We start from the raw sequence: 26,110 nt of genomic DNA, 5'->3' as shown, positions 1-26,110 counted from the left end.
GGGATGGCACCCAAGTCGAAACACAAAATCTATTTATGTTACACATATAGCTTATACCCTGAAGGTAGTTTTATCTAATATTTTTAATAAATTTGTGTGCAAAACAATGTTTACATTGAACCATCAGAAAGGTAAACTCTCACTGTCTTGGGTGTTCAGGTGGACAGTCAGTGGTTGTTTGGCATCCTGACTCTGAATTTATTTGCTACCGACAAGCAGTCTTTGCCTTGCACTTGTTCATCACACATCTGTACTTAACAGTAAAAATTATAACATACCATTCATATAATGAAAATATAATGAGTGCAGGGTAACAAAAGTAGCATGGTGGAACATTCTCATTGTGAAATATCAGCTGCATTCTGTGGATAGAAAAGGCTAGTTTAAAATGCTGGATACTATCACCATTCTGAAAATTAATTCACCAGCTTTTATTTCTTAAACCCCACCTAAAAATCTGGCTAAAATCAATGTACCCAGAGCCTTGTCAAAGCAGTCTTGTTATCTGAGAAGTGATCTATTGTGGTATTGAGGTTAGTGCTTCCTTGTACTTGAGGGAAAGAAATATTACACTCCCCCACATCCCCACATCCACAACCACCACTACTTTAATCATTTCCTGTCAGTCACCTAATGTAGAGATGCTCCTGTGCCTGGTGTCACTTTATGGACATACAATCAGTCTATGTATATAATCTGTCTATGTATTTATATTTGTTGTGTTTTTTTTGTGATGCATTGGAGCCAGAGTAACAATTACTTCGTTCTCCTTTACAATTCTGTTCTGAAAATGTCATTAAACCGTCTTGAATCTACAAAGCAGCTATTTCACCCGTTGGAAAGAGTTTAACAGGTTTCATAAATGTACCGGTAATTTTATTTTCCTACTAAATAAATGCAAGAGCTTGTGGTTCCCTTTAAACAAGCATGCAGTCAAAATCCATGCATAGTGACAGTAAATGACGGGCACCTTTGCGAAACTGATGCTTCTTGAATGCTTTTCCTCAACGAGGTAGCTAGCTATTGGAGTGAGACATAAATACTGTTATTTTTGTTACTTCAATCTTACTCTCTCTGCCATGCAAAGTAAATGTGACAAGAGAGAACTAGTTTGTTCTCAGGATAGGGTAACAGCTCTCTGAATTAATGTTTGACTGGAAAAAAAGATAATCATGTTGAGTTTCCGCAGATTGTTAGTCAATGCTCCAAACAATATATCTTCAATAAAAAGAATGCTGATACAGGGTTCAAGTCATGTGAGTGAACGATTGAGTTAACCTTGGTTAACGATTGAAGGAAATACTGTTTACTTGTAGTATTCCATCCCAGCAGAAGGTTTTTCTTGAAGAACTGAAGCAGTTTTGCTCATTGCTTCTCAGGATTAAAAAAGCTGGTGATGGATCAATTTCACAGTGAAAATTTCAAGCTGTAATGTTTTATGAATGTCAAAATAACAGCTTACATTGGTACTACTTCTCAGGACTACGCTTCCTTAGATCTAATTTATATTTACTTCACTTGGGATAGTCTAGAAAGGATAGTTCATTATATATTGATGTTATTTTCATAGGGATATTGAATAGAGTAATACCCTTTCCAGTAACAGTTATCTCATTCAGATAAATATGGTTGATTTATGCACTATTTTGATTAATTTGTTTAAAAAAAAACCAAAAGTAGTAACTTGTTGAAGAGGCAGTGGAAGTGTCATTACTCCATAAACACAGGAGCAGAATTAGGCCATTTAGTCCATCAAGCCTTATCCCTTTCAATCTTGTTCTGCCTTCTCATAACCTTTGATGCCCTGACTAATCATGAGCCTATCAACTTCCACTTTAAATACACCCAATAACTTGGCCTCCACTTCCATCTTTGGCAATGAATTCAACAGATTCACCCTTCTCTGACTAAATAATTTCCTCCTCCTCTCTGTTTTAAAGGGACATCTGTCTGTAATGAGGCTGTGCCCTCTGGTTCTAGACTCCTCCATTATAACAAACAACCTCTCCACATCCATTTTATATATGATAGTTTTCAATGAGATAAACCACCTCCCCCATTCTTCTAAACTCCATTGAGTACAGGCCCAGAACCATCAAACGCTCCTCATATATTAACCTGTTCTTTCCTGCAATCATTCTTGTGAACCTCCTCTGGACCCGCTTCAACGCCAGCACATCCTGTGGGTCTAAAGTTGCAGTCTGCAGTTCCAAGTGCAGTCTGACCAAAGTCTCAGCATTAAACCCTTGCTTTTGTTTTCTAGGCCTCTAAAATGAATGCATTATGAATGCCTCACTGCGGCAGGGTTCATGTAAAATCCCCTGCCTCCACCACAACTCTCTGTTGTCAAAATACATTTTGACTGAGGTTTCTAAATTAATAAATGTGGGGTTTTTGTTCTGCTGTTTGACTGTACATAAGTAGCATGTGAGGTCTTATTTAGAAGAATCACAAAACTGACTGGGAATTTATGAAGTCAAAGTCAGTGATGCAGGAAGAAATTAGCAAGTTCCTTTTACATTATTTTACAGTGCAAAGCATGGTTTTGGTGGGAGGGTGACTATAAAGTCATTTTGCAATTTCACTTCAATTAAAGCACTTGATTTCAGACTTTAGATGAATGTGTTAAAATTAATGTTACTGATTGAGGTGCTTTTCCTGTTTTAATTTTCTTTAATTTTTTACATTTCTATATATAATTTTATTCAAAATTACTGAGGTAATTTTATAGAAATAATTCCTAACTTGAATATTATAAAACATTCTTCTTATAAAAAAGAAGCTTGCATAAGAAAACTTCAAATTTCTAAAGCATGGTAGTGTTACGATGCCAGCGACTTGTGTACAATTCTCCCACTTTCTGTAAGGAGTTTGTAAATTTTTCTCGTGACTGCATGGACTTCCTCTGTGTGTTCCTGTTTCCTCCCCATTCCAACAACATGAAGTTAATTGGTCACGTGTGTGTAATTGGATGGGCCTGTTACCCTGCTACATCTCTAAATAAAAAAAATTACTTAGCCACACAGACAGGGAATGGAGGAATGGGGGCAGGGAATATATCCCACAAGCAGACAGGTGGGATTTATTTAAATTGACATCATGTGTAGCATGATGATTGTGGGCCAAATGGCCTGCTTCTGTGCTGCATAATTCTATATTCTATTGGACTTCATATTCTCAATAAAAATTGTTCACTGTTTCAGAATTCAAAGCTAGCCTTCGTTTCTTCTTATTTCAAAATAATGAGGCTATTCAGCAAGTCAAGACCCCATACAGGCCTTGAGAATGAGCCCATTGATCCAATTCCCCTGCTTATTTTTGTACGGAAGGAAACCTGAGCACCTGGATGAAGCACCTGAGATTAGTGTTGGTTGTCCATCATGTCCGACGATGACAGGAGACCTGTGTGGGAGAGTTTTTAAAATGGAAAAAGCCGTTGCATGGGGCAGTTCCACTCTCTCTACCTCAAAAGTCTGGTTCCAACGGTACAAACAAGTGTCATAAGCTCGGGTCTTCCTTGGTTGCAAAGGACGACTATAATATCTTCTGTGTCTTGGTATGCCCTTTGCTCTCCACGGAGCATTGCAGAACCGCCATCCTGGCCATTGGTTCCCACTGTAGGTCTCATCCACCCAGTCTGCTGGAGCTGACTTCGCATGCTAGGAGAGGCACGTCTACATCTCAGTGGGGTATGAGGCCCGCTGGCTACCCTCACCTGGTTTAGCCCGCATGTCGAAGCGGGGGTACCAGGGTGTGGCTGCAGCCTCTTGCAAACAGCTACTTGGAGCCACAGGTGAGAGCTGAGTGGGGAGCAAAGATGAGTGAGCTGCCCCTGAATGGATATGACAAGCCCCTTCACCAAAGGTGCTACCCCTCCCTGGACACCCCATATGGGATCAGAGGGAGGATATGCAAACTCAGTTTAGCTGGTATCAGGGCTCAGGGAGGAACCCAGCTCACTGAGGCTGTGAGGCAGCAACACTATCCAGTGCACCGTTCTGCTAAAAACACTCTCTGCCCTGCCTTCAGCTTTCTCAGTGCAAAATTATAGGCTGAGATTGAGAATTTTCATTGAGCTTGGAGGCCTGATGGGGTTTAAGATTTTTAAAAAAACAACCAAGAAACCAATAGGAACCTGCTTATAAATGTCTGATCTGACCATCACTATAAATATAGCAGTTCCGAAAATGCCATTAAATCTGTTTGTGGATGAAATGCTAATCTTTCATCAAGAACAGGGAGTATGTGTGACAATATTGAGCAAATTATCCTGACCTGCTTAATGCATTGACATGACCTGAACCCACCTGACCTCCCAAAATCCCCCACACGCTGTCCAGTTGCTCGTATATTCAGCCTCTTGTTTAGCTGCCTCTGTGCGTTCATTTCTTCCCCTTCCCTGCTGTGCACCTTGTCCTAATTTCTTCCCCGGCTCCCCTTATGTCTTCTCCATGAAACCCACTTGCGGTATCTCTGAAGGAACATTAATAAAGTTTAAAAGGCATTTAGACAGGTTCACGAGTAGGTGGGATGTAGACCACATGCAGGCGGATGGAGTAAGTGTAAATTGGTATCGGGTTCAGCACGCTCATTGTGGGCTGAAAGGCCTGTTCATATGCTGTACTCTCTATATTCTATTGGACTGTTATTCCATTAGATATAGAATAGAATATCACTTATTCCAATTCTTGCCTTGCTACATTTTACGCTCATTCCTTTCTTAACCCAAGTGTCCGCTGATATTGTTAGCACTTTACGCTGGTTCTTATTGTCCAAAAGTTCAGAGGTTCATTTATTATCAAAGTACACAACTCTGAAATTCTTCTTCTCCAGGTAGCCATGAAACTAAAAGTAAAAGAAAGGCAGCATGATTATCAATCCCCAAGCCCCCCCTCCCTGCCCAAAAAAACGAACAAAACGGAACAGGCACAGTGACCCCCCCCCCCCAATACCCCTCCCTGACACAAAAACAAAAAAGATCAGATGAAAAACACAGAATATAAAAAACTATTAGACCGAGAAAAGGTCTATGAGAAAAGGTGCTGCAACACACAGCTCGAACCACATCATCAAGTTTGCTGATAACATGACCGTGGTGGGTCTCATCAGCAAGAACGACGAGTCAGCTTACGGAGAGGAGGTGCAGCGGCTAACGGACTGGTGCAGAGCCAACAACCTGTCTCTGAATGTGAACAAAACAAAAGAGATAGTTGTTGACTTCAGGAGGGCCCGGAGCGACCACTCCCCGCTGAACATCGACGGCTCCTCAGTAGAGATCGTTAAGAGCACCAAATTTCTTGGTGTTCACCTGGCGGAAAATCTCACCTGGTCTCTCAACACCAGCTCCATAGCACAGAAAGCCCAGCAGCGTCTCTACTTTCTGCGAAAGCTGAGGAAAGTCCAAATCCCACCCCCCCATCCTCATCACATTCTACAGGGGTTGTATTGAGAGCATCCTGAGCAGCTGCATCACTGCCTGGTTCAGGAATCACACCATCTCGGATCGCAAGACCCTGCAGCGGATAGTGAGGTCAGCTGAGAAGATCATCGGGGTCTCTCTTCCTGCCATTACGGACATTTACACTACACGCTGCATCCACAAAGCAAACAGCATTATGAAGGACCCCACGCACCCTCATACAAATTCTTCTCCCTCCTGCCGTCTGAGAAAAGGCACCGAAGCATTTGGGCTCTCACGACCAGACTATGTAACAGTTTCTTCCCCCAAACTATCAGACTCCTCAATACCCAGAGTCTGGACTGACACCTTACTGCCTTATTGTCTTGTTTATTATTTATTGTAATGCCTGCACTGTTTTGTGCACTTTATGCTGTCCTGGGTAGGTCTGTAGTCTAGTGTAGTTTTTTTCTGTGTTGTTTTTTATGTAGTTCAGTCTAGTTTTTGTACTGTGTCATGTAACACCATGGTCCTGAAAAAACGTTGTCTCATTTTTACTGTGTACTGTACCAGCAGTTATGGTCGAAATGACAATAAAAGTGACTTGACTAGTCCAAGTCCACATCCAAAATGCGGAAAACCTGGTTAACGTTCTCCAGGCACAGCAGCAGGCTCTCCAGCAATCAAAAGGCAGCCAGCTAGCACTCACCTTCTGCATTCACTTCGATGGTTCAATTTCCCTCATCACTTTAATCAGTGAAATGGAGTCAAACATTGGCTCGCGCCTCATCCCACAGCTTGCCCACCATGAGGTTCGTACACGCTGCCTCTTTCTCCTGGAATCCTCTCAGAGTATGCAGAGTGTTGAAGCACCCAAACTATCTCCAAACTCCCGCATTCACCTTGATGTTCCAGTCTCCCTTCTGGCTTTAATTGGTGAACGATGGAATCTACACTTATCTCCAAACTTCTTTTCAATCCCAGTGATATTACATGTGACTGGGACCATGGAAAAGTACCCCCCTTTGTCCTCTTCTGTTTGGAACTTCTAACAGAGCTAACCACATCCATTTTCTTCCAGGGTTTTTCCTTCATATTCCAGTTCTGGATAGAACTGTTTTGCTTCATATATCCATGTGTAGCCAAAGAATCTTTGACAATGGCTTCTCAACCCAAGGACCTCTTGTTTGTGATTTACATGCAGCCCTCAGTGGTAATGTTAGGAAACACAATGTCCAGTTCACAGATGTGCCAATGGTGCTGAGCTCTATGTCACCTCTCCCTTTTCTGTCCCTGCCTCATCAGACTGACACACAGCCCTGGAGAAACATAAATTTCTTTCATCTAATTACAGGGAAGACTAAAGCTCTTGTCTTTGCTCACAGACTCCATTCCTCTCTGATCACAGTAAGAGGCAGAATCAAAATTAATTTTGATATTATATTTGACTTTGAGCTGAGCTTCCAGTGGCATCAATAAAGCCCCCAGTTTCTAACTTCATTCCTGCCTTAGTTTGTGATCTGGTGAAACCTGCCCTTGCTTTTGTTGCCTTCTCTTGTGGTCAGTCTTCCATTTTCCAACCTCAGTAAACCTGAATATCTAAAATTCTGAAAAGAAAAGATTCTGCAAATCTTGATAGGGTCTCAGTCTGAGACATTGACACTTTATTCCTTTCCTTAGAATGCAGTATGACCTACTGAGTTCCTCCAGCATCTAAAATTGCATTGCACCATCTATAATTCTTCAAAGTTCCTTGAGCTCCACCATCTCTGATTTCTTTCACCTCCCTGATTGTAATTCCTCTGTCATTGTCCAAATCTACAACTGTTTTCCCTAAACCTCTGCTCCTCTCCACTGATCTAATCTTTTTTGAGATACTCCATGTGTTAACAGGAGGAAATGATCTCAAGTATCAGATTGGAATCATTGCTAAGATCCTGAAAATGGCTTCAGGCTTTCAAACCTGCCAACAGTGTTGTGAAATCACCTTGATTATACCAAGGGGGAGCTTCATAAACAGGAAGGAAAAGAACCCTCAGCATTACACAAAATAAAACCACACAATCAAAGTATCAAGACACCATGGCTCTCCATCTGGCTTGTTCTGTATTGTTTGAATTTCCTTTTCTAAAATTAGACTTTTTTATGTTCAGTCATTCAAAGGGCAAAACAGATTTTGTCACTTGTTCTTGTATCTGCTTAGGTGTCTCAGCAACATTAAAAATGCTCAGGGGAAGCACTTGGGGTGTTCTACTACAGGAAATATTACAATGGATTGTAGTTTTTATTTAGTATGTATGTAATTTGTTCAAAATACTTTGTCTTGAATGAGTTACATTTTAATCTTTCATAATCAGTGTCATTTTCCAATTTAGCCATCGGTGGGTTATTCTTCAGAGAAGGCTGATATGAACAATGTGGCAGCATTAACTGTTTCTCGTTCCAGAGATCAGCATGGTCAACTAGATCAGCAAATTTGCAGATGGCACCAAGATTGGGGGTGTAGTGGACAGTGAGGAAGGCTATCATGGCTTGAAGAGGGATCTGCATCAGCTGGAAGAGCTGAAAAATGGCAGATGGAGTTTAATGCAGACAAGTGCAAGGTTTGGTTATATACAGTGAACACTAGAGCATTGAGAAGTGTGCTAGAACAAAGGGATCTGGGAATACGGGTCCATAATTCATTGGAGTGGTGTCACAGGTAGATAGGGTCATAAAGAAAGCTTTTGGCACATTGGTCTTCATAAACCAAAGTTGAGGCTGTTTAAGATATTGGTGAGGCTTTATTTGGAGTATTGTGTGCAGTTTTGGTCACCTGCCTACTGGAAAGATGCAAAGAAGGTTGAAAGAGTACAGAGAAAATTTACAAGGATGTTGCCAGGTCTGGACGTATAAGGAAAGATTGAATAGGTTAGGACTGTATTCCTGAAACATAGAAGAATGAGAGGAGTATATAAAATGTGATCGGTATAGGTAGGGTTAATGCAAGCAGGCTTTTTCCACTGAGTTTGGATGGGACTACAACCAGAGATCATGGCATAAGGTGAAAGGTGAAAAGTTTAAGGGGAACATGAGGGTAAATAGACAATAGACAATAGGTGCAGAAGTAGACCATTCGGCCCTTCGAGCTTGCACTGCCATTTTGAGATCATGGCTGATCATCTACTATCAATACCTGGTTCCTGCCTTGTCCCCATATCCCTTGATTCCCCTATCCATAAGATACCTATCTAGCTCCTTCTTGAAAGCATCCAGAGAATTGGCCTCCACTACCTTCTGAGGCAGTGCATTCCAGACCCCCACAACTCTCTGGGAGAAGAAGTTTTTCCTTAACTCTGTCCTAAATGACCTACCCCTTATTCTCAAACCATGCCCTCTGGTACTGGACTGTCCTAGCATCTGGAACATATTTCCTGCCTCTATCTTGTCCAATCCCTTAATAATCTTATATGTTTCAATCAGATCCCCTCTCAATCTCCTTAATTCCAGCGTGTACAAGCCCAGTCTCTCTAACCTCTCTGCGTAAGACAGTCCAGACATCCCAGGATGTCTTCACTCAGAGGGTGATGAGACTGTGGAGCGAGCTGCCAGCACAAGTGGTGTATACGAGCTTGATTTCAATGTTTAAGAGAAGTTTGGATATGTACATGGATGGTAGGGGTATGGAGGGATATGGTGCTGGTGCAGATTGATGGGAATAGGCAGTTTAAATGGTTTCAACATAGACTAGATGGGCCAAAGGGCCTGTTCCTGTGCTGTACTTTTTGATGACTAGACGCCGCTTGACCTGCTGAGTTTTTCAATATTTTCTCTTTTCAAATTTTTTTAATTTTCACTTAGACTCCACAATCTCTTGCAAACAAATAATCATGCTCATCTACACAATGATATAAACTTATGCAGATCAAACCTTTTGTTAATATAAAGTAAATTATAATCTAACATATTAACTTTGATCGACATTAGCTGCACTGTTTTACTGATAATCTAGCATCACACATCCTAGAATTCACACATATTTGTGTCACAAAACTCTTTTTGCAGAGCTCACAGTCAGTCTGCTGCCAAACTCTCAATGGTGGACCAAAATGTCAAGTCACCAGTTCAATTCTTTACAAGGAGATTGTTAATTCCTATATAATTATGTAATTGCTGTTTACTTAACAAGGTTTGCCGTGAGTGTTCTTGCCATTAGCTAGGTATCTTAAAGCAAGTCTGCACCTTTAAAATGCTTAAAAGTTCAAACTAAATTAATTCTCAAAGTATGTATATATCACCATATACTACATTTAAGGTTGCTACAGCCGGGGTATGGGGTAGTAATGGGGACAAGCTCCCACTATCTATTAAATGGTCCCAATAGCACATGACACAAATAGTCTCGCTCCTAGCCTTCACGTGGCTTATTTATAAAGCCTGGCGGAATAATTTCTACTTACAGGAGAACGGGCAAAAGCAGGTTTCTGGTGCCTTACAATAAGTCACTTTGGGCAGACAGGGCTTATCAGCTGTGGTTGACAGCTCATCTAGGAGAAGGAAAACTCCGATCTCAAACCTCTGCTGCCGTGTGACTATACCCACTCATGGGGAAGGCTTCTGGAGCAAACCCCAAGGGAAGAATCCAGACCCGGAGTCCCTAAGGCAGTCCTACATTGAGTTCAATGCTGACTGGCAACTCCTGTGACACTGCTAGTACCAAGCTATATCGGTCTCTGCAATTTTCATCAGCTGTGTGGAGAGGGGGAGCTTGCTATATGGGCAACAGCTTGCTCTCCACATTGAACTGCGCAGGCTTGCGTATCTAGACAGCTAGGATGCAACACCCATGGTTGACCTTGACCGACGAAGGCCTTTAATAACTACCCTGAGATTCACTTTCTTGTGGGCATTCACTGTAGACCAAAGAAGTACAACAGAATCAATGAAAATCTAGCACAAAGACTGACAAACAAACTGCAAATTTAAAATAATAATCAGATAGATAAACACACTAGGCAGACAAACAAATAATACTGAAAACATGAGTTGTCGAGTCCTTGATAGTTCACAATGTCGTGGGTACTTCTCATGTCCAGATTTCTTAAACTTTTGGCTTATTGGTTTAAAGATGTAGCTTGTCTTTCCATTTCTTTTTATAGTGAATAAAATCAGACTTTAAAATGAAGGCTATGGAAAACAGATTATTTAAAGTAATTAAGATGCTAAGATTTTTCCAGTGGATAGTGTTTAATATTTTGGAGGTGCTTTTGAAGGAAGTCTATTTCCTTTCAGTGGAGATAGTTTTAAAAAGAGTCCGGATAAAAGGAAGGAGATTAGAAATGCTCATAACAGTTGATATGGATGCTTGTTGAAGCTTGGAGAGCTTCACCACAGGAAGTAGTTGAAATAAAAATAGTTGTTTTGTGGTTTTATTTAACAAGTTGTCAGCAGAGGCAGAATAGACCAGGTGGCCACCTCCTCAGAACTGTAAACTTGTAGAATTTTAAAATTCAACTTTTTGTAATCTAGTATTTGAAGAAGCTCGGTCTTTTATTACCCAGTTTAGGGTGTCGTCTCCAAAAGAGATGTACATCCTGATCTAGTGGAAATGTCCAAATTAACTAACAAGTTCAGATCCAGGTAAACAATTTATGTACTTGGAAGTGAAGAAAGCCCAACTCTTTGTGTTTCTAGCATTCCAGATAGAAAAGTGTGAAGCTCACCAGTATAAATCCTGGAATGAGGTAGTGAATTAGCACCTTAATTATCAGGATTCTGTTACCTTCTGTGCAATCTTCATGGTTAGTTGTTTGCTTCAGTTAATTACAGGGCATACTTCGGTTCTTTGCGGGAATGAAACCTGTTCTCAGGGGTTTCAGGACCGGCTGTTGTCGTTCAGCATGCCGAGGGTTCGGCCTGAGAGCCCAGTTTGAATTCAAAAGCCTAAGATCTCGGGGCTCTGGAGACGGGTGGATCGAGGGTCGGTGTCACGGCAGGAGGCTCGTATCATTGGGGAGGCCGGAAAATCTTTCACTGTGGGCCCAAAGACCGGAGATCTTTGCGATCTTCAGGCACAGAGCTCGTAAAAAGTGACGAAACAGACTTTTTAACATCATAAACCAGTGGGTTGTTGTTATGTCTCCCGCTCGCTGTGAAAATGGGGGACACCTCCCTCTCCCTTAATAGGGAGAGAGAGAGAACCTGTGGTTCATCGAATGCCAGATGAAATGTGATAGTCTTTGGGGTAACTGCAAGGTCTGTGTCTTTGCTATCGCCTTGCTCACGCTTGTGCTGGGTAGCAGGTGTTCTTTTTTTGCTGGGGGGGGGGAGGGAGGATCGTTGCCTTGCTTGCCACTCACACACAGGAGGGGGGAGCTGGGGGGGAACCTTGGGGTTCTCACGTTTAGCTGTCATTCACTCTTTAGGACATTAATCCATTTTCGTGGATATCTGTGAAGAAAAAGCATTTCAGGATGTATATTGCATACATTTCTCTGACATTAAATTGAACCTTTGATACACAGAGCCTTTAACATTGACAATGATCCCTTCCATCCATCCAACAATCTCTTTGACTCCCCTACCATCAGGAAAGAGGTACTGTAGCACTAGGACAAGGGCTGTCAGAATGAGAAACAGTTTCTTGCCCCAGGCCGTTGGACTACTGAACTCCCCTACCACCACATATGGAGCATTATACTGTTTACTTTTTGACTTGTGTTGTAAGTGCACCTTATTATCTGTTATTTTATCTGTGGTAAGATTACTTGTGTGTTGTGTGTAAGGTACATGCACTGTGTTGTATGCCTTGGTCTGGAGAAATATCATTGAGTTTGGCAGTATACATGTCTACAGTTGAATGACAATAAACTTGAACTTTTCTCTTGTGACCTCTTTCAAATAGTAAGATTCAATAGCAGTATGGTTGTGTGTGTGGGTGCAGATCTGCCTTTTATTTATTCTTTTATTACTTCTTTTTCTTTGCCCCTTGAATGAACATAAGAAAGGGACTAATTTTAGAAAGGGCTATTTAACCAGTCTGTAGAAGCCAGATGGAAAGCCATGGTGTTTTGATACTGTGACTGCTGAGATTTTATTTTGTGTAATTTTGAGGGTTATTTTCCTTCCTGTTTTTCAAAGTTTCCCCTCGATATAATCAAGGTGATTTCACAACACTGTTGGCAAGTATGAAAGCTCGCATCCATATTCAGGATCTTAGGAATGATTCCCAGCCGATATTTGAGATAATTTCCTCCTGTTAACACAAAATGCCTATGAGAAAAAAATAAGTTTAGGTATTCTGTTTTGGTATTTTGCAGGTTTAAAAATATCTTCTATCATTCTCTGCGTGGAAGTTGGCAACAGATGCTAGCTCAGACTAGAATATTTGTCATTGAAGTGCTGTAGTGCACAAGCCATTAAATGCATTTTGTACAAGACCTCTGAGATGAAGAATTTAATCTAATGAAGGAAATGGGAATTTCCTTTGAATTTTTGCTTTCTCTAATCAGAGCTTGGATACTTGAATGACTCTCTAAAATTGAAGTTTCATGAAATTGCTTAGCAGTGGTTTCAATAGCAATGAATGTATATTTTTATAAAGCAATAGGGAGTTTATATGAAGGCTGTCTGTGAGAGATTCAAATTATGCTTTTATTTTAAGTTTATTGATTAGTTACTGGAATTTACTTAGATTTCTACCAGTAATTTCCTTGAGACTGACAAAAAGAACCAGATTCTGTAGTTATTACCTTGACTTATACAATTCACCTTTGTGCAATCGAGAAGGATTAAGCAGGAAGAGATGGGGTCTGTGCAGACAGGGGTTAGCACTTGAAGGACATGCTTTGCTACAGGAGATATATTTGGACGTGTAGGATCCTGTGCAAAAATCTGTATGTGCAGATTGAATTGTTAGAAGTTCCTGACCAGCATTTAATGCACTTCTGACCCTTCTTAAAAAATATGGCTAATAATTTAGAACATAGAGCTTAGAATGTTACAGCAGAATACATGCCCCTTGACCCACGATGTTGTGCCAACCTTTTAACCTACTTTAAGGTCAATCCAGCCCTTCCCTCCTACATTTTTCTATCATCCATGTGCCAACTCCGTCTAAGAGTTTCTTAGATGCACTTAATGTATCTGCCTCTACCTCCACCCCTGGCAGCTCACTCCAGGTGACGCCACACATTTCACCTGTGATCTGCTGGGTCTATTGTGTCCACTGCTCCCGATGCAGCCTCCTCTGCATTGCTCAGACCCATCATAAATTGGGGGACTGCTTCATTGAGCACTTCCGCACCATCTCCCCAAAAGTGGGACTTCCTGGTGGCCAAACATTTTAATTCCCGTTCCGACGACGTGTTGTTCCTTGGCCTCCTCCTGTGCCAAAATGAGGCCCCCCTCATGGTGGAGGAGCAACACCTTATATTCAGTCTGGGTACCCTCCAATTTGATGGTATGAATATCGATTTGCTTCTCCTTCTGGTGAATAAAATATTCCCCCCTACCCAAAACCCTTCCTCTGTTCCCCACTCTGATCTTCTACTTCTTCTCACATGTTATCACTTCCCCCTGGGTTCCATCCTCCTTCCCTTTCTTCTATTGTCCACTCTCCTCACCTGTCAGATTCTTTCTTCTCCAGTCCTTGATCTACTACTTCACATGGCTTCTCTTATCACCTTCCAGCTAGCCTCATTTCCCCCCCCCCCCCAACCTTTTTATTCTGGTGTCTTCCCCCTTCCCTCTCAGTCCTGAAGAAGCATTTCAGCCCAAAACATGGACTGTTTACCTTTTTCCATAGATGCTGCCTGACCTGCTGAGCTCCTCCAGCGTTTTGTGCATCTCCCCTATACTTTCCTCTGATCTCCTTAAACTATGCTCCCTGCTTTTGGCAATTTCCACCTGGGGAAAAGGTTTCCGGCTATTCACTTGTTGTCTAGTACACCTTTTTTTAATTTTTTATTTTTGGAAGTTTTGATTTACTGTTCATATGGAGTTGAATCAGGCTATGGTAAATAAGTGTTTATCATCAAATTGTCAAATGCAAGGCTATGAACTTCCATGTGTTCCGATGTTTTTAAAAGCTAACCTTATAGCTCTAAGAATAAGACAACATGTTAGCTCTCAGTTTTCATGCATTCTAAAATGGGGGAACCTAGTTGTAAACAAAACTAGTGACACCACTCTTTATTTATGTGTGATTAATGACCTAATTAGCAGAGTAAGTAAAATAAAGGATTCAATGATATTTTAATGTTGCAGACCTCACAGTAAACCCTTAACATATGTTTTCATAAACAAAGTTTCTTTTGATTAATTGCATTAGAACTTTATTTACAGTTGAATTTGGATAACTTTCAACCAAAGATTAAAAAAAGGATCTTTAAAGATTTGCTTTATTTGTCATTTGCAATAGCACTGTCAAGGATTGTGCTGCGGGCAGACTGGAAGTGTCACCATACCCACAACTTGCTAACCCCTATGTCTTTGGAATGTAGAAGGAAGCTGAAGCACCTGGAGGATGCACACACGATTACGAGCAAAGAACGCACAGACTCTTTACAGACAGCCGAGGGAATTGAACCCCATTTTCTGGTGCTGTAAAGCATTACCTAATCACTATGTTGCAGTGCCACTCCTTTGCACGTCACCCCAAATTTGCCAAAGAACCTTTTGGCTTCCATATTCACATTTCTTTGTGCTTCCCGTACCTCTTCCATCTCCTTCCACTCTAGTTTATCCCCCTCTTCCCCTCTTGTTCACCTGACTGGGATTTTTGAAGAGCAAGAATTAATTTTGTGGGTGACTGTACTTGCCTCCCTTTTGAGAAATGTTCTCGCTTTCTGTACTTGATTCGTCTCACCAATGGGAATTTACAGTTTATTGAACTGGCACAAAATCACGTCCATTGACTTCAAGTTGCAGCACCAGGCAATTGTCAAAGAGGGATTCTACAAATCAGGACAATAAATAATTTGAAAGTAGAAAAAGAACTGTGTATGTTGGAATAATATAATCTGAGTGGTATTTATTACATCCCAGCTGGTTCAGTTCTCCACTTATTACAACATTAACTGATTGAAACCTTAAACATTAAGGTTTCAAGCTATTTTGAATTATATTTGTTACCTTGCTTAGGAAGAGAGTAAACTTGGCATATTTTGTTCCACACTTTAATTATATCCCTGTTGATGCTTGTTACGTATGCACGGAGCAAGAACAACAATGAAGTAATAGGATTAAACATTTTAAACGTTTTGAATTATGTTATCCATGGTACACACTGGACAGCTTACAGTGCGAGAGTGATTAACTGGGCCTGCTGAGAAGGAACGACATTCACACTCAAAAGCCTGCTCAAGAAGCGAGGGGTCTTGCACGCGTAGGAGGCCCAATCGATCAATCGGCTGCATGTACACTTGCCACATTCACTCGGTCCGATACGGTTCAATGCTCATAACTGAATATTCAGTCAGTGTTTGTTATCTTGGCTTGCAAACATGGTGTCTGTAGAACAGAACCCTGGTATGCTTAGACATCTGGGTGCAAGTAGGAGGAAAACAATAAAAGTAGATCAGTTTATACAGTGGTAGTTAGTGATAGGCTTACTTCATTAAAACTCGTAACATTTAATGCACTTGAACCAGGTTCCCAAATTTGAAGTCCATAAGATTGTGAAGTTGTTCCAGTTGGGAGATTTGCTTTGGCAACTTCCAGCTTAGAAGGAAGTGATGTTAATGGCGAAGCACCAGTCATGGGTAATATTTCTCAAAGCTTTGTGGAAAAACTGGTGAAACTATTGGAGATTCCTTCTGCAGGGATGCCAGCCAGTAGGTATGGAGATTCCATCTGTGGTGTTGCCAGCCAGCAGCTATTGGAACGACTCTGTTTCACAGTAGGATTTCACCATATAACTATGGACACCCAAGGAATCCTAAATCTATGAGACAGGTTGGCATTTTGCTTAGCTTTGAGTGAATGTTTGCCGCATCAAATATTCCCGGTTTGATTATTGGATGCATTCACTGACATTTGATCTTCTTCATGGATTTGAAGGAAAATGATATGTGTGTGTAAATAGTGGTGGTGTTAACATTCAGTTCAGACTGGACTAGTGCTCAAAAATGCACTTTTCAAAACCTGTTTAGAACATATTGAACTATTTTACAGGTGGTAAATTACTTCTGAAATGTATTCACTGTTGTAATTGAGGGAACCCGGAGGCTAATTTGCACTCAGCAAGTGAGTAGATACTCTGCTCTTGGAATGCTTACTGAGAGATACCATACCTACTTACTGGGACATCAATGAGAACTCCATGTTGCTCTTGAATATAGTGCAATGAGAACTTTTGTGTCTATATATTATGCTCAGCTCTAGTTGCCTTATTTTAGAAAGGATGTGGAAGCTTTAGAGAGAGTGCAGAGGAGATTTGCAGGATGCTGCCTAGATTAGAGAGCATGTCTTGTGAAGATGGGCAGAGGAAGCAAGGGCTTTTTTCGTTGAAGCAATGAAGGATGAGAAGTGATTTAATAGAGGCATACAAGATGATAACAGGCTTAGATAGAGTGGGCATACAGAGAATTTTACCCAGGGTGGAAATGGCTGATACCAAGGGACATAATTTTAAGGTGATTGGAAGAAAGTATAGGGAGGATGTCAGAGCTAAGTTCTTTACACAGAGAGTGGTGTGTGCATGAATACTTAAGAGCACTGTTCCCTCTAAGCTATGTAGGTGTGCAGCCTTACTGTAACTGAAAGGTTCCTGTGTAAGTCTTTGCTGTTGCGCAGCTAAATTTTTTGTCAATATAATGTTTTATTTAAATGTTGCACAGTTTTCAGGCCATGTAAAATATTCCTGCTGTGAGCAATGGTTAGTCCATGCAGCTGTGTAAAATAAAATAGTGGGAATGTTGCTTCAGAGTCTTAGATAGGCATATGGATGATAGAAAAATGAGGGCTATACAGGAGAGAAGGGTTAGATTGATCTTAGAGTAGGTTAAAAGGTTGGCACAACATTGTGGACAGAAGGACTGTACTGTGTTGTTATGTTCTGTGTTTCACTTGAAAGAACATTTCAGTCCTCAATTTAATGTCTCATTCAAATAACTGTGCGGCATTCCCTTGCCAAAGGTTTAACCTGGTTTTTTTTGGGGAAATCTTTGGAATGGTTAGACTGATTCAGGGTGGAAGTGAATTTGAAAGGTTCTTGATTAGCAAGGGTGTGAAAGGTTAGGGAAAAGGCAGAGTTGAGAAGGGAAATAAATCAAGCCTGATGGAATAATAGAGCAGACTTGATGGGCTGAATGGCTTAATTCTGCTCCTGTATCTTATGGTCTTATGGAAAAGGCAATGCTGTTACTGTTATCTTATTTTAAAGATTTATCCAGCTCATTTCTCAGTTTTCTGGACACGAAGTAATGTGATCTTCATGACAGTGAGCGGCTAGTCCAATAAGCTCCAAAGTTGCTGCTTTACTTTCTTACTAATTGTACGATACTCTTCCCTCAGTACTACCTTTAATTACGTGCATTAATTGATGTGGTTTAGTTTAGCGTAGTGTTTTTAGTGTGTGCGCATGTATGCGCCTAGGGAGAGTACTATTATTAATGTGGATTTCTGTTTTGTGGTCTGGAGGAATGTTGTTTTGTTTGTAGATGTGTACTGCCAGATGACAATAAGCTAGAACTTGAACTAGTAAATGTAAATAAACATTGCCATTCTTCACCTGGTTTCATGTGATGTATTTAGGTCTTTGCGAGAAAAACGTTTATTTGGTGGTGCAGGTGCTGTGTATACCTGTTAAAGTTTACCTTCCAAATGCTTGCCCTTGGTATCTTGGCATGGGCTAGTTTTAGGTGCAGGACTTGTGCTTCAAGTTCCATGTAATAGGATAAGGTATGTATGGAAAAATATGTCTGAATGCTACAAATTACATTTGCATTATATAATGTTGGAGGTGTTGGAAAGTTGAAAAGGGAAGGATTTGCTACCTCATAGAGCACACCACTGAATTCAAGCCCTTTAGCCCATTTAGTCTTTGCCAAACTATTATTCTGCCTAGTCCCATCAACTCGTACCTGGACCATAACCCTCCATAATCCTCTCATCCATGCACCTATCCAAACTTCTCTTAAATGTTGCAATCAAACTTGTAACCACCACTTCCGCTGGCAGTTCATTCCACACCCTTGCACCACCTTCTGAGTAAAGTGGTTCCCCCTCAGCTTTCCCTTAAACATTTCACCTTTCACCCTTAACCCAGGATGTTTATTTGTTTCAGTCCATTCTCAGTATTGCACAGAAGGGAGGACGGTAGGCTACGGAGGAAAATGCAGCGTGTTATCTGAGCATTGAATGGACTTGCCCAACTTAAGCTATGACGTCAGCCTCTCCCTCCCGAATTACCTCCCCCAACTTTCTCTTACGTGCCATGGCTCAACTGCTGACCTGTGCTTTAGTGTTGTTGTAAACATTGCTGAGTGCTTTGAAGATAAAGAATGGCTGCAGAAGCTAGCCTACTTAGCAGACATTTTTCATCATATGAACCAGTTGAACAAGTCTCTGCAAGGCCCTGGAGAAAATGTTTTGACTTCAAGTAACAAGATTCTTGGAACTTGAAATGTCACCACTGCTGCTTGGTTTGAGAGTGTGGAAGGATATCAGAAAGTCTCAAGCCTTATTGAAAACCACCTGGAAGACCTGCAGATCAAAATTGAACAGTATTTTTCCTCCCCTTCAACACAAATGTATGACTGTGTGAGGGACCCTCCTCTGAATCTTCTGCTTGGCCTGTGAACTTGACTTTGAGAGAAGAGGAAAGACTTTGTGAGCTGCAGTCTGATCGTGCACTCAGAATGAGATTTACTGACCTGACCCTGGACAAGTTCTGGATTTCTGTGAAAGAAGAGTATCCTGCCATTCATAGGAAAGCAATGAACATTTTGCTGTAGTTTTCAGCTTCTTATATGTGTCAGCAAGTGTTTTCTTGTTTAACAAGCATCAAGAGCAAGGGTAGAAATCATCTCATTTCAGACAAAGGTGAAATCTGTGTGTGTTGATCTCAAGTTTGACCCCAGAATTGAGTATTTGTGCAGCAAAATACAAGTACATGCTAGGCCTAGATCTGAGCCTGATCATGTCACTTAGTAAGAAAATGTTTTTTCAAAGTTTTGTATAAAGTTGTGTCTTGGGCTATATTTTTATTCATATTGCTTTGGTCTATGGTTTTTAGTAACTTTACTGTTGAAAATTATCAATAAATTTCCATGTTGTAAATAGCATTCATTAAAATCAATTTACAACCTTTATTTAAATTAAATCTACCAAGCCTACCTGTAGAAAAATTAAATCCCACTTTGACTTAAGCCAGTTATTTGACAGAAATTTATTATGTTTGCCTTACGAGTTTTTAAAATTTATGAAAGAGAAAGGAAGAGATTAATTTCAAGAAAGGTCAGCTAAGCTCAACCACCTGTTTTTTTTTCAAGAAAGGTTGGCTAAAAATTCATTCTCTACTCAAAAGAGAATTGATAATTATTTTTGGATTATTATATCTACAACTTACTGATCACGCTAACGTACTGTGAGCTGTCGATATAATAATTTTTACACAGGGGTTCCCTGAGACCTGAAAATTATTTCAAGGGTTCCTCCAGGGCAAAAAGGTTGAGAAAAGCTGCCCTAGGGAATGAAGTCCTTATGTTTGATGTTTCAGGTTAATCACATTTCATCCCTTGTATCTCTCCAGTAAATCAAAGTTCAAAGTATGTATTGTATGTGTGTGTCAACATATACTACCCTGAGATTCATTTTTGTGGGTATTCGCAGTGGATACAAAGAAACAATAGAATCATTGAAAAACTATACACAATCAATGTGCAAAAGAAGACAAACTGAGCAAATACAAAACCCCACAAAAAATCTTAGCCATCTATTTATTTACTTAGCTACTTACAACATGAGTTGTAGAGTCATTGTAAGTGAGTCCATAGAATGTGGAATCAGTTCAGTATTGGGGTGAGTGAATTATTGACTCTGGTTCAGGGATAGTGACAGTTCCTGAACCTGGTAGCGTGGGACCTAAGGCTTCCTGATGGCAGCAGCGAGAAGAGAGCATGGCCTGGATGGTGGCTGTCCTTGATGATGGATACTGCTTTCTTGTGGAAGCACCCCTTGTAGATGTGCTAAGTGGTGGGGAGAACTTGGACTCTCTGCAAAGTCTACATGTACTTCTTAGAATACCCTCTCCTAAAGTGTTTGCAGAACAGAAGCTGGGGCCTTATCAGTATTTTATAAAACGTTCAGAATCACTTCCTGTGTTTATAATTCCAGGAATACCAAATGCTTTCCTAACACCTTCTCCATTTACCTTCATAGACTGTGTACAGACACCAACAGATATTTCTGTTTCTGGCACCCTTTAAAATTGGACTGTTTGGTTTATCTTGCTTCTCTCAGTTCCTTAGGTGACAAAAACGCAGCTGTGCTAAATCGTATTTGCCCATGTCATCAGATTTTTCCCTCCTGACCACTGTCACCAACCAGCTCATTGTTCACCGTATCTCTATGCTATATATCAGTTCAGAATCTTCATGTCTCCCAACATTGATCAAATTTCATTAACCCCATTTTGCGACAAAGTGCAATACCTTAATCTGGATAGCCCACAGTATTTTCCTTTTGATGCCTTGTGTGTGCCTTCGTCTGGATTGTCCATATTTGAAGTACAAGAGATCCTGCAGATACTGCCAGTCTTGAGCAACACACACAAAGTGGAGGAACTCAGGTCAGATTGCATCTGTGCAGAGGAAAAAGCAGTTCCTGTTGAAGTAAGAAACTGGGAGGTGATAGGTGGAAAAGGTAAGGGACTAAGAAGAATATGATGGGAAAAGAGAGTTGACTTTGGGGGATAGGGAAGAAGGAAGGGCACTAAAAGGAAGTGAAGGGCAAGTGAGGAGGGGAACCAGAACGGGGAATGGAAAAAGGTAGGAGTGGGGAGAAATTACCAGAAATTAGAGAAGTTGATGTTCATGCCACCAGGTTGGAGGCTACCCAAATGGAGTATGTGGGTATATAAATATAATTCTATAAGCAAGAGTAAATAATCAAGAGCACAGTTTGGTTTAAGTAGTCTACAACTGTCAGAATAATTTCTTTGTTATTTATGTTACAGAGTTTAGGCATTGAATTCATGATAGAACACTTTTCGAGAATTGCTCCTTAGTTGAACGAAAGAGGCTCTGTTTGCTTTCATTTCACAGTTATTGAATGATATCACTCAATTAGGTACCAGTTAGTGCTGACTAATGTGCATCTCATGTTGAGATCTCATCATCCAACAACTTGTCTGAGGAGCTTGTCGTCAGCCTTTGAGTAGCTGTTTAAGAGATCTGTCTCTGAATTCAAAAATGATGGGGATAGATTTTAATCTACTGTTTCATCCTGTCCCTCAATGACTCAAACTCATTTCTAAGATTAAAACATTTATGAAAAACTATATTTTAAAAAAATGCTGTATAGAGTCACCATATCTATTTATTATCTATTTGAGTCCTGCTGATCATTCTACTGAGACCCTGAAGCAATATTAAACAACTAGATAATATAAGTCAATGATACCATGACAAAATATGAGTTTTTTCCTAAAAAAAATGAGCAAGTTCCAACTAAACCCGTGCTACATTTTTGTTCCTTTTTTTTGAAAAGCACAAAAAGGATTATGACACAAATGCATTTTCTTTCTATTGAAAGATCAAAGGTGCTTCTACATGATTGCTCGCTCGGCTGTATTTAATTTTCGTGGCATTGCATTAAATTGTTTCACCATCAGGGATTGAAGTGTGTTCTTTAGTCAATAAAACATTTTTTCAGGTATAGTCATTGATGTGATTTAAAAAATTATAAAGAGGAAGCTCTCACAGGTGGCGTAATAATAACTAAATGATCTTTTGTGATGCTTTTTTAGTGATGATAGTGGAATGTCAACTGAGGTTTTTATTATAAAGTCATCAAACTTTACAGCCTAGAAACAGGCCATTCGGCCCATCAAGCCCATGCCAAACTATTATTCTGGCTAGTCCCATTGACCTGCACCTGCGCTTGGACCATGGCCCTCCATACCCCTCCCCATCCAAGTTTTCCTTAAATGTCACAATCAAACTCTGCATCAACCACTTCTAGTGGCAGCTCATTTCACACTCCCATCACCCTCTGAGTGAAGAAGTTCCCCCTCAGGTTCTCTTTAAACATTTCACCTTTCACCCTTAACCCATGACCTCTAGTCTTTGTGTTTCATTACAATAGGACTTGAACTCATTAACCTCTGACAAGAGGCAATACAGTTAAAATAAGAGCATTATGACAATAGTAACGTCTGCTGGTTTAAGAGGAGTTCCAGATTCTATTCCCGATGAACTCCTTTTGGTAAAGAAAATCTTATTTCACAAACTTTACAGGTCAGTGGAAGTTAACAAAGAAAACCAAAACCTTTATTATCTTGAGTAACACACACAAAATGCTGAAGAAACTCAGCAGGTTAGCTAGCAACTATGGAGAAGAATAAATAGTCAACATTTTGTCCTGAGGGTCTCCGTCTGAAACACTGACATTCATTTGTATAGGTGCTACCTGACCTGCTGAGTTGCTCCAGCATTTTGTATGTATGTGTTGCTCTGGATTTCCAGCATCTGCAGAACTTCTTATGTTTACCTTTAATATCTTAATGCTGTAATGTTAGTGGTATACCTTCTTTAAATTAGTTTTTGATAGTGATGTTCATTAAGCCTCATCATCCCTACTGGGCCAAAGGCCGTCAAAAGTAGCTTGCCAGAGTCATATGTCGTGGGCCAGTCCTTCAAGCTATTTCCAGGTGTAGCCGATCTTCTTGGTGTATCTCTCCTCTCCTAAGGATGAGGCGTTTGAAGGTGGACCGAAGATGTTGTATCTGAATGCGTGCAGTATACGGAATAATGTAGATGAAGTTGTAGCGCAGTTCCTGTTTGGCAGGTATGATGTTGTAGGCATCATGGAAGCATGGCTGAAAGATTATAGCTGGGAACTTCATGTCCAGGGATACACATCATATCAAAAGGATAGGCAGAAAGGCAGAGGAGGCAGCATTGCACTGTTAGTAAAAAAAATTAAATCACTTGAAAGAGGTGACATAAGGTCGGAAGGTGTTGAATCATTGTGGGATAAACTGCAAGGGTAAAAAGACCCTGATGGGAATTGTATACAAACCCCCAAATAGTAGTAAGGAAGTTGCCTACAAATTACAATGGGAGATAGAAAATGCTTGCCAAAGGGGCAATATTACAATGGTCATGGGGGGCATCAATATGCAGGTAGATTGGGAAAATCAGGTTGGTGCTGGATTATAGGAGGGGGTAATTTCTAGAGTGCCTACAAGATGGCTTTATAGAGCAGCTCGTGGTTGAGCCCACTAGAGGATCGGCTGTTCTGAATTGGGTGTTGTGCAATGAACCAGAATTGATTGGAGAGCTTAAGGTAAAAGAACCCTTAGGGAAAAGTGATAATACTATGATTAAATTTTTGTGAAATTTGAGAAGGAGAAGCAAAAGTCAGATGTATCGGTGTTACAGTGGTGTAAAGGGAATTACAGAGGCATGAGAGAGGATTTTGCCAGAATTGATTGGAAAAGAACACTGGCAGCGATGATGGCAGATCAACAATGGAATTTCTGGAAGCATTTCGGAAGGTGCAAGATATATACATCACAAGGAAGAAGTATTCTAAAGGAAAGATGACACAACCATAGCTAACAAGAGAAGTCAAAGCCAACATAAGAGTCAAAGAGTGGGCATATAATGGAGTATTTTGAGCCGGTTTGGGCCTCTTATCTTAGAAAGGATGTGCTGAAACTGGGGAGAATTCAAAGGAGGTTCACAAAAATGATTCCAGGATTGAATGGTTTGTCATATGAAGAGCGTTTGAATGCTCTGGGCCTGTATTCACTGGAATTCAGAAGAATGAGGGGTGACCTCATTAAAACCTATCGAATGTTGAAAGGCCTTGATGTAGCACTGGGGTTTTATGGGATAGGATTGCTACCCCCATGCCCAACCGCCCTCCTTTCACAACCAGGCTTGGGTCAGTCCATGGCGGAAGTTTTGAAAGTGCTGCTGGGTCACTGTAGTGAGCAACAATTGAACACCATTCTTACTTGTTGGCTCCCTCCATAGAAGAACGTATTTGAAGAATGTCACTTATTTAGCTTTGTTAGTGTGTAATAACTGCAATATTTTGTTGAATTCTCATTTCAGCTTTTAGTTTGGTCTATATTGATGGACGGAGGTATAAAATTTGTTATTTTTCTTGTAGTATAACTCTCCTATGCTTGCTTGTATTTTTATATAATCACCTGTAGACATGTAGTTGTTCAGGGAATTTTCCAGTAATTACAATACAGTTGCTGTTGTATTTTTTTTTAATTTTTTATTGAGATACAGTGCAGAATAGGCCTTTACCACCCCTCAAGCCACAACACCCAGCACCCACCTGTTTTAACCCTAGCCCAATCATAGGACAATTTACAATGACCAATTAACCTATCAACCAGTACGTCTTTGGACTGTGGGAGGAAACCAGCACAACCAGAGGAAACCCACGCAGTTGCAGGGAGAATGTACAAACTCCTTACAGGCAGTGGTGGCAATTGAAACCAGATTGTCTATATTGTAAAGCATTGTGCTAACCACTACGCTTTGCCCAAGAAACTTTTCTAGAAACTTCTCAAGTTTTCTGTAGCAAATGAAACGCCACTTGAATCTGGCTATTTTACGGGTAATTGAAATCACTAACATTTTTGTTATCTCTAGTCTGAGTATGAGATGACCACAATTACTTTTTCCTTTATCTTTTCCCTTTTCTCTATGCTCTTGTTCATTTTTCAATCTTGTAATATTTAATAAAACAGCCGTAAGCAACAAGTTTTATACTTCATTATTGATTTCCGAAGAACCTTTGGATCACAGAAGTGTCAGGATCCAACAGTGTATAGTTGAAAACAAGAATAAATATTAGAAAGGGGAGAAGAACAAGTTAGTTGTATGCCTTTTGAACTGACATTCAGCTTCTGTTAAATGATGTAGATAAAAGATTTCACTTTACTGTTGGAAAATAGAAGCCCCCTTACATAGTAATTAGTGATGACTGTAATTACTGTGAATATCAAGTAAATTAATTTTCTTTTTTTGCACAGTGGCACAACTACAAACAAATCTTACGACAGTGCAGGAGCTTCTGGAACGGCAACAAGAGAGGTTGCAGGAGCTCTCCCAAGAACTGTCTAGTACGAAGGTAACCTCTATGAGAAACAGAATTGCCTTATATTTGAGTGAATGTCAAAACTGTTGCAGAGTGAAGTTACAGTGAAACGCATCCAAAGGGACAACTTATTTTCACGTATTTTCAGAATCTGAATGCATGGCCAAATTCAACAATGTTTCCTGTTGGACTAAGCGTTGTATCAAATATGTAGTTGACTACAATAATTGCTTCAAATCGTAAGCTTAACAGGTTGACAGCAACTGAGGTGCAGTACAAACTACACATCGCTTCATAAACTTACATACACAAACATGTTTGAAACCTAGGATCAGAATTAATCCATTTATCCAACTATTTGCATTCTATCTGCATGTGCATTTCTTTCATTCCCTTGTACCTATATATTTTTTTCTTTTACCTACTGTGGTTGTATAAAAA

The 26,110-nt window shown here is 40.3% G+C and overlaps 1 protein-coding gene across 2 annotated transcripts in view; it reads left to right on the top strand.

Annotated features, from left to right (window-relative positions):
* Nucleotides 1-26,110, top strand: part of pex14 (peroxisomal biogenesis factor 14) — a 344,557-nt gene that overhangs the window by 297,575 nt on the left and 20,872 nt on the right. For both annotated transcript variants that reach the window (XM_073032186.1, XM_073032188.1), the window contains exon 7: nucleotides 25,605-25,702. In XM_073032186.1, coding sequence (XP_072888287.1) covers nucleotides 25,605-25,702 — 98 coding nt within the window. The remainder of the gene's footprint in view (nucleotides 1-25,604; nucleotides 25,703-26,110) is intronic.

Source organism: Hemitrygon akajei, chromosome 29, assembly GCF_048418815.1.
Source record: "Hemitrygon akajei chromosome 29, sHemAka1.3, whole genome shotgun sequence".
Classification (NCBI taxonomy): domain Eukaryota; kingdom Metazoa; phylum Chordata; class Chondrichthyes; order Myliobatiformes; family Dasyatidae; genus Hemitrygon; species Hemitrygon akajei.
This window is presented reverse-complemented; position numbering and strand designations above follow the sequence as displayed.